This window comes from Chelonoidis abingdonii, chromosome 2 (assembly GCF_003597395.2).
Source record: "Chelonoidis abingdonii isolate Lonesome George chromosome 2, CheloAbing_2.0, whole genome shotgun sequence".
NCBI classification, from domain to species: Eukaryota; Metazoa; Chordata; order Testudines; family Testudinidae; genus Chelonoidis; species Chelonoidis abingdonii.
The window spans coordinates 218,189,102-218,208,371 of record NC_133770.1 but is presented as its reverse complement, the minus strand read 5'-3'; the positions used below and the strand labels follow the sequence as shown (position 1 = coordinate 218,208,371).

Genomic DNA, 19,270 nt, shown 5'->3' with positions numbered 1-19,270 from the left:
AACAAATAACATGTGTATGAGGTGTCAAAATCGAGGCTAGATGAGCCCCAATGAACTCGATTTGCTGTGTGGGTATCAGGGTGGATTTTTGGAAGTTTATTTGCAGGCCTAGACTGTGGAAGAAGGAGATGGTAAAACCAGTGGCCTCTAATGTCTCGTTGTATGAATGGCCTTTGATAAGGCAGTCGTCTAGGTAGGGGAAAAGTACAATTCTTTGTTTGCGTAGGTGGGCCACCACTACTGCGAGAGTCTTGGAGAATACTCTAGGTGCTGTGGCGAGTCCGAATGGTAGCACTCTGTATTGGAAGTGTTTGTGCCCTACTGTGAATCACAGAAAGTGTCTGTGTGCTGGGTGAATAGATATATGAAAATAGGCATCCTCTAGGTCTAGGGCTGAGAACCAGTCCCCTTGTTCCAGCGCAGGTATTACTGCACCCAATGTGACCATCTTGAATTTCTGTACATGTACGAATTTGTTCAGTCTGCACAGGTCTAATATAGGCCTCCATCCCCCTTCTGGGTCAGAAAATATTGAGAGTAAAACCCTTTTCGCCAATGTTGTGGTGGTACAGGTAACATTGCACCGAGCTGTAGAAAATGAGTCACCTCTGCTTGAAGTAGGTGCTCGTGAGAGGGGTCTCTGAAGAGGGACAGGGAAGGGTGGGTAGGCATGAAGTGAAAGGGATGGAGTAGCCCAATTGTACTATTTCCAGGCCCAGACATGGTGGAAAAACTGGAGGCAGTGGCCAAATAGGCAAATAAGCAGTAGTGCCAAGCGATGGTCGCTCTGACCCCCGACCAAGGCTTCAAAATTGTTGTTTGTTTCCCGATGTGTGGGATGTAGTCAGTTGCGCTTGGTTGCGTCTGTGCCTGGGAGGTCTGTTGCGGCTCCTCCCATTATCATATGGTTTCGACTGGGGCCGGTGATATTGTTGTGCGCAGGGCCCCTGATAAGGTTGATACCATTGTCTCCTGGGGAGGGATGGGTATATCCCAAGCGTGTGCAGAGTGGCCCTGGAGTCTTTCATAGTGTGAAGGACTTCTTTTTTTTTTTTGGCAAAAAGTTTATCCTTATCAAAAGGAAGGTCCTCTACTTTGATCTGCAGATCCTTAGGGAATGCCAGATGCAGACAACCAGGAAGACCTATGCATCACTACCGCGGTGGCAGTAGTACAGGCTGCTGTGTCCGCCAAGTCCAGGGATGCTTGTAGCACCATCCTAGACACCAATTGACCTTCAACGAGGACTGATTTAAAATCTGATCTGCTCTCCTCTGGGATATGGGAGGTAAATTCAAACAACTTGTTGTAATTGTCATAGCTGTAGCCTGAGAGGAGGGCAGAGTAATTTGCAATTCTGAATTGCAGAGTGGAGGAAGTATAAACCTTACAGCCCAGGAGGTCAAGTCATTTGAGGTCCTTATCTTGTGGAGTGGTCCGGTATTGTGGTTGCTTTGTTCTGTGGGTCACACAGGGAGTTGGGCTGTGGGTGGGAAGAGAGTTGGGCTGTGGGTGGGAAAATAGAATTCTTATGTCCTTAGCCGGTACATAATATTTATGTTCAGCCCTTTTACATGTTGGTGGGATGGAGGCAGGGATCTTCCATACAGTGCCAGCGGGTTCCAGTAGGGCCTCATTTATGGGTAGTGCGATCCTTGATGGCGCGGAGGATTTTCAGGAGTCTCTGTGGTCTCCTGCACTTCCTCTAAAGCAGTGGTTCTTAACCGTTACTGCAGCCTGCACCCCTTTGGTTCTCAAAATATATTCTCGCACCTTTTATGAAAAATCACTGAAGTATGTCAGTTCTTTAAACCTAGATATATCATAACTATAGAATGAAAGAGAGAGAATTATATATTTACTTTAATTTCGCAGTTCAAATTTAATCGTTATATGTATAATGTTAATACATAGGTTTGATGAAACAAAGTAGCTGTACTTACGTGCCTGTGTTTAATTTGTGTTTTCGATGATTTACCTTCTAAAAAAAATTTGGCATATTTCACACCCCCGGAAAGAGCATCTCGCACCCCTAGGTTAAGAACCACTGCTCTAAAGGAATGTTCTGACTGTTTGCCACTCTCTTAAAAATTTCCTGGAACTGCTTAAAATTGTCCATGTTCTGTAGTTGTAGCATGAGAGCTTCATCTGCTGCTGATGGAGAATTATGATGAGATGATTCAGGGAAAGGTTCATAGCCCACTTCTTTGGGGGGGTGCTCCGGAGCTCTAGATGTAGATGGAGCTGGAGACAGAAGTGCAGAGTGAATCTGAGGTTTGGTGGAGGGTCCGTAAGAAGGATTGGCATCATGAGCAGACCAAGAGTACCACTGTGGCAACTGCATAGGGTACGAAAAGTGGGGCCCCGCCCATGGGGGGACAAAGCAGGGAAACTGAGGCTCATTCTTGTGGGGTGCCATGCCTTGAAATAGGTATGGCTCCGGAGGGGGAGGAGAGTCAGGTGCCCTCCAGCGGTGGCATGTCTGCAGTGGGGATTATTGTCAGTCTCGGTGCTGACGGTCTTGTCGGCGCCAGGATGTACCACGCAGCCGGTCCCAAGTCCATTCACAGTGCTGGCAGGTCAGTGTCGAGGAAAGTTGACGGCTGTGGGGGGTCAAATCCTTGTTTTTGTGCCCTGTGTGAGCCATGTTTGAGGTGCTGGGACGGTCGGCTGTGCCGGTTTTTGGTGCTGTCAGCACCGGGGGAAGTGACTTCACCGGAGACCTTTTTCATTTCTGTAGGTCTCTGTGTCGAGAGGTTGGGGCTTCCTGCCTCTTTGCATGAGAGGGTGAAGCTGAACTCCTGGTTGGTTCCAGGATATTTCTAGCTAACTATTTCTGCTTGTTTCCTTAAGTCACTGGGGAAGAGGTTCAGCACTGCCCCAAGTCCCATCTTCAGGCGAGGACGGCTGAGAAGGAACTGAGGAGGCGCAGGACACATACACACAGACAGACCCTAACAGACAGACCCGGCGTGAGACAATAGCTGGGTGTGTGCGTCCCAACCAGGCACTGACACCGAAGATCTCCGATCAATGGCACCAGGGCGCACTGACACCTGGAGTGGAGCACCCACAGAGACAGAACTGGAAGAACTAAAAATTAATGGTATCTTAGGTATAAACGATCATGACTTCATCACATTTACAATGTGCAAGCAGAATAAAGCCCAGAACAGTAATATATCTACTTGGTACTTCAAAAGGGCCAGTTTCACAAAGATAAAAACAATTGTGTGGCACATCAGCTGGGAGGAACAATTTAATCAGAAAAACATGAATGATGATTGGGAATCATTTAAGAACACCTTATTTGATCTCCCAAAAAAACAGAATCCCACAATCAAAGAAGAAGGTTGTGCTGCTTAAAAAAACCAGCCTCAGTTAGCAAGGAGATGATGGCAGCTGTAAAAAACAAAAAAATACTATATAACAAATGGAAGAAAGGAGAAACAATTAATGTAAATCAGAAGTTAGTAACTGTAGAACACTGATAAGGGAAGCCAAGGGACATGAGCAATATATGACCAGCAGAGTTAAGGACAATCAGAAGGAGTTTTAAAAATATATTGGGAACAAAAAGAATCTTGACACTGGTGTTAGTCTATTACTAGATGGAAATGATATAACTATCAATAATAATGCAGAAAAGGCAAAAGTGTTCATTAAATATTTCTGTTCTATATTTGAGGGGGAACATGATGTTATAGTCTTATATAGTGATAACACTCTTTCCATTCCACTAGTATCTTGGAAGGATATTAAATAAATTTGACATTTTTTAAATCAGCAAATCTAAATAACTTGCATCCAAGAGTTTTAAAAGAGCTGCCTGAGGAGCTTGCTGGAATGTTAATGTTGATTCTCAATATGTCTCAGATTACTGGGGAAGTTCCAGGAGACTGAAAGAAAGCTAATGTTGTGCCAGTTTTTTAAAAGGGTAAACAGGATGACCCAGATAATTATAGGTCTGTCAGCCTGACATCAATCTTAGGCAAGATAATGGAGAAGCTGACACAGGACTTCTTTAATAAAGAAATAAAGGAGGGTAATGTGATTAATGTAAACTGACATGGGTTTATGGAAAACAGGTCCTATTAAACTAACTTAATATCTTTTTTACGAAGTTTGGTTAATAAAGGCAACAGTGTTGATGTAATATACTTAGATTTCTGTAGGGCTTTTGACTTGACACCATACAACATTTTTATTAAAAACTGGAACAATATAAAATTCACATGGCACACTGTAAATGGCTTAAAACTGGCTAATTGTAAATGGGGAATTGTCATCAAGAGGGTCCATTTCCAGTGAGGTCATGCAGGGATTGGTTCTTGGTCCTGCACCACGTAACAATTTTATTAATATCCAGGAAGAAAACAAAATTACTACTGATAAAGTTTGCAGATGACACAAAACCTGGGGGAGTGGTAAATAATGAAGAAGATAGGTCACGCATTCAGAACAATCTGGATTGCTTGGTAAACAGGGCACAAGCAAACAATAAGCATTTTAATATAGCTAAATGTAAATGTTTACATCTACGAAAAAAGAATAGAGGCTATACTTACAGGATGGGAGAGTCTATCCTGGGAAGCAGCGATTGAAAAAGATTTGAGGGTCATGGTGAATAGTCTGCTGAACATAATCTCCCAATGTGATGCTCTGGCCAAAACAGCTAATGAGATACTAGGATGCATAAAAAGGGGAATCTCAAGAAGCAGAGAGGTTATTTTACCTCTATATTTGACACTGGTGTGACTGGGCTGGAATAGTGTGTCCAGTTCAGATGCTCACAATTAAAGACAAATGTTGATAAATTGGAGAGGGTACAGAGAAGAGCCATGAGAATGATTAAAGAATTAGAAAGCATGCCCTATGCAATAGCCTCAAGGAAGTCAATTTATTTAGCTTTACAAAGAGAAGGTTAAGGATGACATGATTACAGTCTAAACGTATTTACACAGGGAACAAATATTTAATAATGGGCTCTTCAATCTCACAGAGAAAGGTATAACATGATCCAATGGCTGGAAGTTGAAGCTAGACAAATTCGAACTAGAAATGAGGCATACATTTTTAATAGAAAGAGTAGTTAACCATTGGAACAATTACCAAAGGGTGTGGTGGAATCTCCATCTCTGACAATTTTTAAACCAAAATTGGATGCTTTTCTAAAAAGTATACTCTAGAAATTATTTTAGGGATGTTCTATGGCCTGTGTTATACAGAAGGTCAGACTAGATGATCATAATGGTCCCTTCTCCCCTTAGAATCTATGATGTACTATTTTAGGTGATATTACACATAACAGAGTTTCATCCTGTCCATCCAGATGAATCTTTGCAAACATGTTATGGCACAGATTTAAACTGTCATCCAACATATACAGACAGAGTGAGTGCAGTTATTTCTAGTACAATTCATGGAGCATCCTAGTTTTCTAGGATGCTCCATGAATTTTATTTACAGCAGCCTGTGAACAACAGCGTGAGGGTTTTTTTATTTTTAATCTCTAGACCATTATTTGGGCAGATCTCATCTGTTATTTCAAACAGATGTATCTGGAATGTTTTATATTTCATAATGATTTAATTTTCCATACTCGTTACTAGGATTACAAAATTAGAGCCCTGAAGTTCTGTTTATTTCAAATTTTGTATGCTCCTCTCATAATGAATTCTAAAAATTTCCCTCCTGTGCTTTTTCAACTTTTTAACTCTGCAATCAAGTTAAATACATACACATCTTTTCCATAACTGATTTAAATCAATTTCTCCCTTATAAAGGCATAATCAGTAGCATACAATAGATCTGAAAATTTTTCAGTGTGATTTTACTAAATTAGCTTAATCCGATTTCACACTAGTGGCTAGATTGTTCCCCACACTTCTGTGGGCAAAGGAATGGAATCCAGTAGCTCTCTCAGTTGGGACATACAGGGAGATAAGTAGCCACTGCTTGGCATTTTTTTACCTGGCGCCACCCTAGGATCCCACAAAAGCTCTAGTGGAACTCTGAAGGGTCCTTCTTCCACATTATTTTAGAAGTGGGGCCAAAGGAGGTGGAACAGCGCCAGTTTTCTGATGCATCTTCCCTAGCTGACCACGCAGATATCTAAGTGGATATCCAATTGAGAGTTAATACAGCATAAACTCCTTAAGAGCTTGGCTTCTCTGTAACTGCAACTGCACAACTCCAGAGGGACTCAACCAAAGGATGCATGGGCCCTGAAGGAGATATACTGCCAGGGCTGGGATGGAAGTCAATGGAGAACCATGGGGAGAAGCCAGCCCTTCAAGTGGACACCTCTAAACTCACAGCAAGAGGGTTTTCTTTCACTGTGAACCATCGGAATCTGCGAGATTAGGAGCCCAATCCTTACTTCCTAAACTCCTCCCAGTAGAAGGGACAATTATCTGACAATCTGGAGGGTAAGCACATATTTTCCTGGCCTTTTGCCCTCCTCCTGTGGGTAAGCGCAAACTAGCTTAGGGAATTCATTATTGCTTTTTCATCTCCCCAGAAAGAATTTATGAATAATTTTTTCATTTATGAATTATGAATAATTAATTTGTTTGGTGGAGGAAACGAGGATACTCAAAGGGAGACAACACTTTCAAACTGCATTAGTATTTTATACTTTCAAATATATTTGTGGAAAAGAAGCCAAGTAAAGATATCTTCCAGAATGATCAAACAATCCAGTTGCATAGACTATATATGCAATGTGCATGTTTTGTTTTTTTAAATTTCAAAAGAATACATTAACACAAAATATTAAGTCAGAATAATAAATAACGCCCAATGAATGTAGACCCAGGAGGGTTAGGAAGCCCCTTTGCAAACGCAAAACATAACTTTTGGTCTTTTATCTTCCAAACACCAGGTCAACTCTTTTTAGCACCTTTCAAAAATGTAAATACCAACCAGGAAGCTTTGTGGATTTTAAACACCTAATCCCTTCGGCAAAAGAAGAGTAGAAAAAGTAATGCTACAAAACATGTTAAATTGCAGCCATTACCTTTGTTTTCAGTTTTAAAATAATAATTACTATACCAATTAAAAGTACCGGTAATATTATTTAAAACCATAGTAAAGGTTAATTGAAACTGTTAAAAAATGTGAAATATTGAACAATAATTAGAAGTTACATAGCACTTTACATTTTCATAGTGCTTTACAAATATCACTTAATATTATGAGGTAGGCAAAGTGTTATGAATAGATGCTACTCCCTCCATAGTTACTGATTAAGCTAGTTTTTGCTATGATCCCAGTTTTAACCATACATACCATCACTTTAACTTTGCCCAATCAAAACCCTGCCTGTCTGAAATTTCCTAAGTATTTCGAGAGGAGGGATGAATGGAGGAAAGAAGAATTATTATTTAGTTTTCTGCATAGGTAGTTTTAAAAACCTGTTCAGATGAGTACATCTCTGTGGAGATACTATTGTGCACGTCACAAATATATGCTTTAGGAAGTGCATATCCATTGGTTATGGGCTTCCTCCAATCAGTATCTGTGCTATGCATAGCTTAAGAACTGTGACCAGTAGGTGCAAGTATCCTAAAGCAAGAAGAGGAAATAACGTTGGTGGTACTGATTCCCTCCTTTCCTGAAGCCATATTATCCAGAGGAACTTAATTTTAGTGCCTCTCTAGCCACCATAGTCAAAATAATATGTATACACCTCTACCTCGATATAACGCTGTCCTCGGGAGCCAAAAAATCTTACTGTGTTATAGGTGAAACCGTGTTATGTCGAATTTGCTTTGATCCACCAGAGTGCGCAACCTCCCCCCCTCCCCTCCGGAGCACTGCTTTACCGCATTATATCCAAATTTGTGTTATATCAGGTTGCGTTATATCGGTGTAGAGGTGTATGTCAAGTGATAAAGATTCTGTAGCTCACATTATGCCCTCCATGACAACCACGCAACTCTATTACCTCCAACAGGTTTGTTCTATATATCTTAAGTACTCATATGGCCCCTGTTGCCACAGAATCTGAGCACTTCACAATTTTTAATGCATTTTATGCTCAACATGCCTGAGAGGTAGGGAAGTACTATTAGCCCCATTTTACAGGTGGGAAACAGAAACATTGACTAAGTGATTTGCCCAAGATCTCACAAACTTCTTGTGGTGGAGCAGGGATTTGAACTCCCAAGTTCTTGGCTAATGCCCTAACCATTATTCCCCTCTTTGTAGCAGCTGTCAAAAACGTAAATGCCAACCACAAAAGTGGTTATGAGCAGAAAAGATAATGCTACAGAACTGGCTAAATTGCACCCATTACTGTTGTTTTCTGTTTTTGTTCAGGTATAATAGACACAAATGTTTTTGTTAATGATGCACTAGACTCCAGATCACTTTGCCACAGCTGTATTGGCTACATAGTACCAAAGAGACAGAAAAATAATTATTTGTATCACTAAAATGAGAAAATGTGACTAAGACTACAAAAAGATTACAGATGTTGAACTAGGAATTTAATGTGTATACAGTCCCTTTCCAGAGTAGAAACACACTTTAACTGATTTGCCCAAGGTTACACAATATGTCAGTGTCACAACTAGGACTAGAACAGGGGTTCTCAAACTGGGGGTGAGGACTCCTTGGGGATCATCAGGTTATTACATGGGGGGTCGCACGCTGTCAACCTCCACCCCAAACCCCGCTTTGCCTCCAGCATTTATAATGGTGTTAAATATATAAAAAAGTATTCTTAATTTATAAGAGAGGGGGTCACTGGTAAAAAAAGTTTGAGAGCCACTGGACTAGAAACCAAGTCTCCTCACTCCCAATCCCATGCCTAGTCCACTTGAAAGCAAGTGATAATACTTACCTTCTTCAACAGTGAGATGGGACAACTGCATTAATGAGAAGTATCACAGGGAACAGATTCAGCAAATAGTGAATCACAATGACTGGTTCTTATCAGAGCAGTATTAGCACATATTTCACAAAATAGAGATGCATTCAGATAGTTCCAAGTACAACAGTGATATTTAATCAAGCACAAAACTGTAGGATACAAGTTTGTCTTACAAGCTTTACTCACCTGTTTGGGGCTCACTATAGGAGCCAGATGTGCCTGAAAAGTACTCCTTCGGTCCGAGATTGGGTTCCCATGATTAATTGGTGGCAGTTCTTCATCTACCGATTTAAAATTAAGACCTCTTTATTTATATTTTTATTTTGGGGAGAAATATGTCTACAACTTCCTAACAGTGTATTTAGCTAGCTAGGAAATAAGGCATACCTCCAAATTCTAAAGAACAACTCAGAAAAAGCTGAAATGACAATATCTCACATACCACAAAAAAAGGATGCTTTATAGTTACTATACAGTACTATAGGCTAGGGAAACAAAATACCTATTTTTAAACCAAATATTGCATAATTATTTGATAAAATATAAAGGATGTTGATAAAAAGTAGAAATATAAAAGTTTTCTCTTCTAAATTTTTACATTAAAATTAGCAGCGATTCTTTTACCTTCTTGGCTTTCAGATATAACAAAATTCAGTGTTTTAATTGTATCTTCTTGAACTGGTTGATACTCCAGGGAATAATCATCTTCATTATCTTCATCAATCTCTTCAGTAATTTTCTCAATGTTTGGGCCTGCTGGTGTAGCAAATGGAATTTGTAACAAATTTTATCAGGGTTGTCTGGCACAAAGTATAAACTCCAATCACTTTGCTCAAAAGTCTCTAAAACCGACAGTACGAATCAGTTTTATGACTATGATTAAACTATTAAATGTATTTGACAATAACATTAATTACATTAGAACTGGTATTTTTAGTGCAATATCTGTGACTGCAATCTTGCTAAAAAGTATTATTGTAATACTGGCAGTATGGTAGACATATGCAATAGGTTATAAAACATATTCTGTTTTAATATTGGTTTAAAAAAATGAAGAAAATCGTTGTCTACTATTTAGATCAAAAGATTAAAATGTTGTTAAATGAATAGTAAGATGAGAATGAAAACTGAAGTTTAGTCATCCAAGTGTGATTCACATTAAACAGGGTTCCATACCACAAAAACAGTCCACATAATTTGGCAAAGATTATACGCTTTGGTCAAGAAAGTGTGAAGAGTGGCCTACTCACAGAATCAGAAATGAGATGAAAATGTCCTGGTAGGTTATCAAACCTATCGCCCCTACTAAAGTAAGATTGTTCCCTACAGTGCACTTTTAGTATTTTGTCTACTCTATTTTTAAGTATAAAGACTAAGCTTAGTGACTGTTAGTGACTATTCCCTCCAGCTCAGGTGATTTGTTGAGCATTGTAGGAAAGAGCTGAACCTAAGGCCCAACTCTAACTAGTATGGGGTAATAAAATCCTTCAGGTTTTTTACTATTCCCAGTTCCTTTCTGGTCACGTTTAAGTTCCATGTTGGTGAAATATGCTACACTGATAGTGTTGGAGATTGAAGTCTTTTATTCACTGGAAAGATAGTCTCTCTTATGGTTGGTGGCAGTGCCAGTTTCCTCATTAGCATAGCTACAATGGTGTGAGAGGTGCTGTCATATCAAGGCCCATAAGGTTATGGGGGCCCAACCAGTAGAGGCTGCTCTACCTTAGGGATCGTTTTACTTACACCATAGTCTACCTACAGGCTGACTAGGCAGCTGCCGATCGCCTGGGGCTCCAAGGAACAGGAAGCAGCCCCTAGCTGGGCTTCCGAGAAAAATGCTCCCAGAGGCTCTGAAGACCAGGAAGCGGCACCCAGGCAGGCTGTCAGAGAAGCATTCCTGCCCTCTCCACAGCCACTTCCTGCTCCCAGCACGGTACGATCATGGCTGTGATTCAGGCACCGAGCAGCTCAGAGCTGCTAATGGAAGCACCGCAAATGCTGCTAGGCCTTCACGTTAGCGTCCCAGTGCACATGCCATTCCGAAGTCAGACCCTATGGGCCCTCCTGCTTGGCAGTCCGCAGCCCCTGCCCCGGTTGCTGCCTTGGGTTTGCACTATAGTCACCAGTGAGAAGCTCATCTGCAAAGTTGTGTAGGGAGGACTGGTGGTGCAGGGAACCAGGCAGGCAGTATGAAGTAGAAGAGGCTGAGGGTGTTCGGGTGTGGGCTGGTGGTGTGAAGTGCAAGAGGCCAGGCAGAATATGCATGATGGGATAACCTCTGGGAGTGGAGTGTGGGGAGGCGAGTGGGGAGTACATAGTGCAAGTATGAAGAGCCAGGCAGAGGCTGGGATGGGCTTGGGGTGCAGGGGGCCAGGCTGGGGGCTCCGGGGGTAAGAAAGGGGATATAGAATAGGAGCAAGGCTGGTGGTATCCAGGTCCCATTGTGGTTGAGCTGAGTGGCTCCAGGGGCACAGATGGGAAGCAGCCCCTGATTAGAATTAATCTCTTAACTCTGTAAAAGCAGCAGAGAATCCTGTGGCACCTTATAGACTAACAGACATTTTGGATCATGAGCTTTCATGGGTGAATACCCTCTGTTAGAATGTGTTTCTCCTAACTAAGCTATTTTCACTGGTGTTAGGTTTTATAACATAGTAACCCATTGAGAAGAAAATTGACTGAGCCAACTAACATTTTTTAAAAAGCCAAGAAAATTTTGTTTTATGAGAGTAAGTAATGACCAGAGGTTGTTGCTAACACTTTTAGAGTCATTCAAGCCTTAATATCTCATTATTTATTTCTATATTATTTATTCCTACATTATCTGGAGTCATTAAAGCCTTAATAGCTCATTATTTATTCCTGCAGACATTCATGTACCGGCGTGATGTGGGACTCAAGAGCATCAGAGCCAGCCCTATGGATATCACTAAGGCAAAAAATTCCAACAGCGGTGCACGTGGACGCGCACACATCCAGAATGGAATCAACATGAGCAAGCGTTCGAAGAAGAATCTTACTTTAAAATTAAAACAAGGGTAAACCCAAAACACCACATTTTTCTACATTACCTGCATCAGATGACTGAGACTTTTCTATCAGAACTTCTCGTATCTTCTCCACCCAGAGGTAAAGGATGCTTTCACCAAGATTCTTCCTGGAAGTTATACAAAATTCACAGTAAGTAAAAGGGCCTTTTCGGAGGCTTCACTTGGGAAATTATTTACATTCAATAAATAATATGAACAAATTTTAGAACTACATTATAGAAATATTATAGATTGAAATGCTGAAGAATTTACACATGCATGTGGGAGTAGAGTTCTTTTCTGAGTGGTGGTTTACAGTCTGAAATTCTTGATCCCTTCCATTACAAGATGCTGCAACTGGTGCCTGGTCTACACGACGTATTTATACCGAATTTAGCACCATTAAACCAATTTAACCCTGCACCCGTCCACACAACGAAGCCCTTTATATCTCATAGACTCATAGACTCATAGGTCAGAAGGGACCAACATGATCATCTAGTCTGACCTCCTGCACAAAGCAGGCCACAGAACCCTACCCATCCACTTCTATAAAAACCCCTAACCTATGTCCGAGTTATTGAAGTCTCAAATTGTGGTTTGAAGACCTCAAGCAGAGAATCCACCAGCAAGTGACCCATGCCTCATGCTGCAGGGGAAGGCGAAAAACCTCCAGAGCGTCAGCCAATCTGCCCTGGAGGAAAATCCTTCCCGACCCCAAATATGGCGATCAGCTAAACCCTGAGCATGTGGGCAAGGCTCCCCAGCCAGCAGTCAGGAAAGAATTCTCTGCAGTAACTCTGATCCCATCCCATCCAACATCCCATCGCAGACCATTGAGCAGACCTATCTGCTGATAATCCAAGGACAATTGCCAAAATTAAACTATCCTATCATATCATCCCTTCCATAAACTTATCAAGCTTAGTCTTAAAGCCAGATATGTCTTTTGCCCCCACTACTACTCCTCGGAAGGCTGTTCCAGAACTTCACTCCTCTAATGGTTAGAAACCTTCGTCTAATTTCAAGCCTGAACTTCCTAGTGTCCAGTTTGTACCCATTCGTCCTTGTGTCTACATTAGTACTAAGCTTAAATAATTCCTCTCCTCCCTAACGTTAATCCCCCTGATATATTTATATAGAGCAAGCATATCCCCCGGAGTCTTCTTTTGGTTAGGCTAAACAAGCCAAGCTCTTTGAGTCTCCTTTCATAAGGCAGGTTTTCCATTCCTCGGATCATCCTAGTAGCCCGTCTCTGAACCTGTTCCAGTTTGAATTCATCCTTCTTAACATGGGAGAGACCAGAACTGCACACAGTATTCCAGGTGAGGTCTCACCAGCGCCTTATACAACGGTACTAACAACCTCCTTATCTTTGCTGGAAATACCTCGCCTGATGCACCCTAAAACCGCATTTGCTTTTTTAACGGCCATATCGCATTGGCGGCTCATAGTCATCCTGCGATCAACCAATACCCCAAGGTCCTTCTCCTCCTCTGTTGTTTCCAACTGATGCGTCCCCAATGTATATCGAAAATTCTTATTATTAATCCCTAAGTGCATGACCTTGCACTTTTCACTATTAAATTTCATCCTATTACTATTACTCCAGTTTACAAGGTCATCCAGATCTTCCTGTATGGTATCCCGGTCCTTCTCTGTGTTAGCAATACCCCCCAGCTTTGTATCATCCGCAAACTTTATTAGCACATTCCCGCTCTTTGTGCCAAGGTCAGTAATAAAAAGGTTAAATAAATTGGTCCCAAAACCGATCCTTGAGGAACTCCACTAGTAACCTCCTTCCAGCCTGACAGTTCACCCTTCAGTACGACCCGTTGGAGTCTCCCTTTAACCAATTCCTAATCCACCTTTCAATTTTCATATTCATCCCCAACCATTGTGACCGCTCTGGACAGCAATCTGGAGTCGGATGCACTGGCCAGGTAGACAGGAAAAGCCCGCGAACTTTTGAATTTCATTTCCTGTTTGCCCAGCATGGAGAGCTGATCAGCACAGGTGACCACGCAGAGCTCATCAGCACAGGTAACTATGCAGTCTCCTGAGAATCGAAAAAGAGCTCCAGCATGGACTGCATGGGAGGTACTGGATCTGATCGCTATATGGGGAGAGGATTCCGTGCTAACAGAACTCCGTTCCAAAAGACGAAATGAAAAAAACATTTGAAAAAATTTCCAAGGCCATGATGGAGAGAGGCCACACCAGGGACTCAGTACAGTGCCATGTGAAAGTTAAGGAGCTCAGACAAGCCTACCAGAAAACCAAAGAAGCAAACAGGAAGGTCCGGGGCAGGGCCGCAAAACATGCCGCTTCTACGCTGAGCTGCATGCAATTCTAGGGGGGTCCGCCACCACTACCCCACCCCTGTCCGTGGATTCCGAGGTGGGGGGTAATCTCAGCCATGCCTGAGGATTCTGCGATGGGAAGATGAGGAGGAGAAGAGGACGAGCTTGCAGAGCACACAGCACTCCGTTCTCCCCAACAGCCAGGAGCTTTTTCTCAGCCTGACAGAAATTACCCTCCCAGCCCTCCCAAGCCACTATCCCAGACAATGAAGCCATGGAAGGGACCTCTGGTGAGTGTACCTTTGTAAATATAAAACATGGTTTAAAAGCAAGCGTTTTTTAATGATTATTTGCCCTGAGGACTTGGGATGCATTCGCGGCCAGTACAGTTACTGGAAAGTCTGTTAACATGTCTGGGGATGGAGCGAAATCCTCCAGGGACATCTCCATGAAGCTCTCCTGGAGGTACTCCAAAAGCCTTTGCAGAAGGTTTCTGGGCAGGGCAGCCTTATTCCGTCCTCCATGGTAGGACACTTGACCACGCCATGCATGTAGCAAGTAATCTGGTATCATTGCATGACAAAGCCTAGCTGCGTATGGTCCCGGTGTTTGCTGGCATTCAAGCAACATCCGTTCTTTATCTCGCTGTGTTATCCTCAGGAGAGTGATATCGTTCATGGTAACCTGGTTGAAATATGGGAATTTAATTAAGGGGACAGAGATGGTTGGGCTGTTTGCCTGTGGCTTTATAGAAATCCTTCCCTGCATTTAGCCAAACGGGGGGGAGAGGGGGAGAGATTGGTGCTGAGCTTTTTCGCATTTGGCTAGCTGGGATATTCCCTGCTATCAGCCACGTGGTGGGGGAGAGAGTGGGCTAGCAGCAATCTTCCATGATACCAGCCAGGAGGTGGAGGGAGAGGTAAAGCGAGCATCCCAGACAATTGGATGGGAGCGGTTCTGGTGCTGCACGTTAACAGGAAAGAAGCAGCACTCAACGGGCTTTGCTTGCTGTTTGGGAAAGGAGGGCACTGGATATATGAAGGCTGCAGAAGCCGAAAGACAATGGTATACCATGGCCGCATGCGAGCCGAATTCTGCTGCCCGAACCTGCGTCTGTGATCTCTAACACCAAAGCAGCAGGCACTCAATATTAAGATGCAAAATGCGACCTTGTAGTGAGATAACATGTGCTATGTAAGGTGAATAGTTGTTGTTCACCCTCAAAGAGGAAAACCATTGTTCTGTAAAATGTATCTTTTTAAATACTTCTCTCCCTTTTTTACCTCTCTCCTGCAGCTGCAAATTTTTCAAGTCTCCCTCCTCTGTCCCGAAGGCTATCTCAAATAAGGCGGCGGAAAAAAAAACCCACAAGACGAAATGTTCTGGGAAATCATGGAAGTGACCCACAATGAAAGAGCTCATCTGAATGAGTGGACGGACGTGGTATCAAAGTACAGGGAGGATGCCAGTGAACGTGAGGAGAGGAGAGATGCTCGAGATGAGAGGTGGCAGCAGGAAGATGAGAGGAGGCATGATGCAATGCTGGGGCTGCTGCATGATCAAATGGACATGCTCCAGCGTCTGGTGGAGCTTCAGGAACAGCAGCAGGATCACAGAGTGCCGCTGCACCCCCTGTATAACCGCCCTCCCCACTCACCATGTTCCTTAGCCTCCTCACCCACCGGACGTCTAAGAACGTGTAGGGGGAGGCTCCATGCACCCGCCCATTCCACCCCATTGGACAGCCCAACCAAAAGGCGGTCATTATTTTGAAATTTTTTTAGTGGCCTTTTCCTTCCCTCCTATCCTCCTCCCAAACCCCATCCAGGCTACCTTGTCAGTTCTCTCCCTCTTTTTATAATTAATTAATAAAGAATACATGATTTTTAAACAAGAGTGACTTTATTTCCTTAGAGAGCAAGTGGTAATCAAAGGGGGAGGGTGGGTGGCTAACAGAGAATGAGTCAATCAAGGGGGGGAGTTCATCAAGGAGAAACAAACACAACAGTCACACTGTACCCTGGCCCGTGATGAAATTGGTTTTCAAAGCTTCTCTGATGCGCATCGCTTCTTGGTGTGCTCTTCTAATCGCCCTGGTGTCTGGCTGCGTAATCAGCGCCAGGTGATTTGCCTCAGCCTCCCACCCCCCATAAAGGTCTCCCCCTTACTCTCACAGAGATTGTGGAGCACACAGCAAGCAGCAATAACAATGGGGACATTGGTTTGGCTGAGGTCTGAGCGAGTCAGTAATGTGCGCGCCAGCGCGCCTTTAAACGGCCAAATGCACATTCTACCACCATTCTGCACTTGCTCAGCCTGTAGTTGAACAGCTCCTGACTACTGTCCAGGCTGCCTGTGTATGGCTTTCATGAGCCATGGCATCAAGGGGTAGGCTGGGTCCCCAGGATAACTACAGGCATTTCAACATCCCCAACTGTTATTTTCTGGTCTGGGAAGTAATTCCCTTGCTGCAGCCGTTTAAACAGAGTAGTGTTCCTGAAGACCACGAGCGTCATGAACCCTTCCCGGCCATCCCACGTGATGTTGGTGAAACGTCCCTTGTGATCCACCAGTGCTTGCAGCACCATGGAAAAGTACCCCTTGCGGTTTATGTACTGGGTGCCCCGGTGCTCCCGGTGCCAAGATAGGGATATGGGTTCCATCTATCGCCCCACCACAGTTAGGGAATCCCATTGCAGCAAAGCCATCCACTATGACCTGCACATTTCCCAGAGTCACAACCTTTCGTAGCAGCAGCTTAATGATTGCTTTGGCTACTTGCATCACAGCAGCCCCCACAGTAGATTTGCCCACTCCAAATTGATTCCCGACTGACCGTAGCTGTCTGGCGTTGCAAGCTTCCAGAGGGCTATCGCCACTCGCTTCTCAACTGTGAGGGCTGCTCTCATCTTGGTATTCTGGCGTTTCAGGGCAGGGGAAAGCAAGTCACAAAGTTCCATGAAAAGTGCCCTTACGCATGCGAAAGTTTCGCAGCCACTGGGAATCGTCCCACACCTGCAACACTATGCGGTCCCACCAGTCTGTGCTTGTTTCCGGGCCAAAATCGGCGTTCAATGGCTAGAACCTGCCCCATTACCAGCATGATCTCCAAAGCGCAGGGGCCCGCGGTTTGAGAGAATTCTGTGTCCATGTCCTCATCACTCTCGTCGCGCGCGCCGCGCTGCCGTAGCCGCCTCCTCCTCAACTGGTTTTGCAGGTCCTGGTTCAGCACAGACTGCACGAGAATGCACGAGGTGTTTACAACATCCATGATTGTTGTCTTGAGCTGAGCAGGGTCCATGCTTGCCGTGCTATGGCGTCTGCACAGTTCACCCAGGGAAAAAGGCGCGAAACGGTTGTCTGCTACTTACATGGAGGGAGGGGTGAGACAGGGGTGAGGCTGTACCCAGAACCACCCGCGACAATGTTTTTTGCCCCATCAGGCACTGGGATCTCAACCCAGAATTCCAGTGGGTGGGGGAGACTGTGGAACTATGGGATACCTATGGGATAGCTACCCACAGTGCAACGCTCCGGAAATCGACACTAGCTTCAGTACATGGATGCACACCACCGAATTAATGTGCTTAGTGTGACCATGTGCACTGGACTTTATACAATCTGTTTTAAAAAACTGGTTTCTGTAAAATCGGAATAATCCCATAGAGTAGACATACCCTTAGGCTTTCTTCAGCTCCAAGGGTACCACTCAGATTTCCCTTAGCATCCTAGGGATTTATGTACGTTCATGACTCCCATTACCACATTGTACATGAAACCTCTTTAAATGTCTCAATTGTGCAATTCTATAGTATAAAACCTGAGTAGAATATTGTCCCTACTCAGAAGGTGATGGTCCTATTTTTGACTTCCATGTTTTTTCCTAAGCCTCATGATCTTCAAGGTAAAGCAAGGTTGCACAGATTGCAATCCATAAGAACGCTCAGATCCTGATCCTGCAAACACTCTGAACATGCTTAACTTTAAATCAGTAGTTCATACTGACTCCAATGGAATTATTCACGTGCTTACAGTTGTCTGTGCATAAATGTCTGCAAGATCGGACAGTTAATAGTTACTATTTGGAAAGAACAAAACCTTTCCCAACTCTTTACAGATTAAGGGGAGAAATCCCAGGGAAAAGCCCTTCAACATAAACTTTAATTAAAATGGATCATCGATGGTGCATCTGTTGTACAGGATGGGTTGAAATTAAATTCTAGGAGATTTATTATTATAATCAGCTACTACTTCTATGAAAAATCTCTATATTCTTGAAATAAGGCTGCCCTGTACTTGAGACTTGGAGTTCAGTTCCTACGTTAATGAAATATTACTCTCAATTCTAGAGCTAGATCAGATTCTTGGTTTCTGAAGCTAATCCTTTAATATCTGTTTTAATTAAGCACTCCTCAACCCACCTCCTGGACTGTGATACTTCTAGATAATCTCCTATAGCGTGGATCTGCAGAGGCAATTCAGGATGAAGAAAGAAAGATTACCCATAAGTAAATGGAGTTCTGGCTGTACTGCTTCTGCAGATCCACACTGATAATTCGTCCTTACTCTATTTTTGAAGGCCTTCGGTGAATGTTTGAAGGTAGAGAGGAACTGAGAACTGCTATAAAGACTGCCTTTAGCATTTCCTGGTCCTTGCACTTTCAGATCTTAGACAGACACGAATAGCTTCCAAAACTTCATAACTATCAGTGGTTCCATTGCTCACAAGACATGGCACAAAACTTCTATGATGTGGATCTGCCGAAGAAATAAATTTGGAAAATTCCAATTATTGGTTATGAATCATGTTACTTGTTTTAATTACAGGTGAACAGACTTGCTGACAATACAGTTATTATTTCATAAGCAATAAAGGAGAGCATGACATATATACAAAAAAGCAGATTGAATGCTGCAGCAAATATAAATACTATTATAAAATTAAATCAATTAATTGTTTTTAATTATTTTGCAACCGTTGATCCATCTTTCCTCCAAACAATTCAGGAGATCCAACACAGTGAATGAGTCCCTCAATTTCTCTCTGTTTTTTCTTG

The 19,270-nt window shown here is 43.0% G+C and overlaps 1 protein-coding gene across 4 annotated transcripts in view; it reads right to left on the bottom strand.

Annotated features, from left to right (window-relative positions):
• The window catches only part of IMPACT (impact RWD domain protein), a 62,643-nt gene that overhangs the window by 22,058 nt on the left and 21,315 nt on the right, over positions 1-19,270 (bottom strand). For 3 of the 4 annotated variants that reach the window (XM_032799025.2, XM_032799023.2, XM_032799026.2), the window contains 3 exons: positions 11,953-12,038; positions 9,506-9,637; positions 9,068-9,162 (listed from right to left, as the gene is read on the bottom strand). In XM_032799025.2, coding sequence (XP_032654916.1) covers positions 9,068-9,162; positions 9,506-9,637; positions 11,953-12,038 — 313 coding nt within the window. The remainder of the gene's footprint in view (positions 1-9,067; positions 9,163-9,505; positions 9,638-11,952; positions 12,039-19,270) is intronic. The other variant, XM_032799024.2, reaches the window with a different exon arrangement.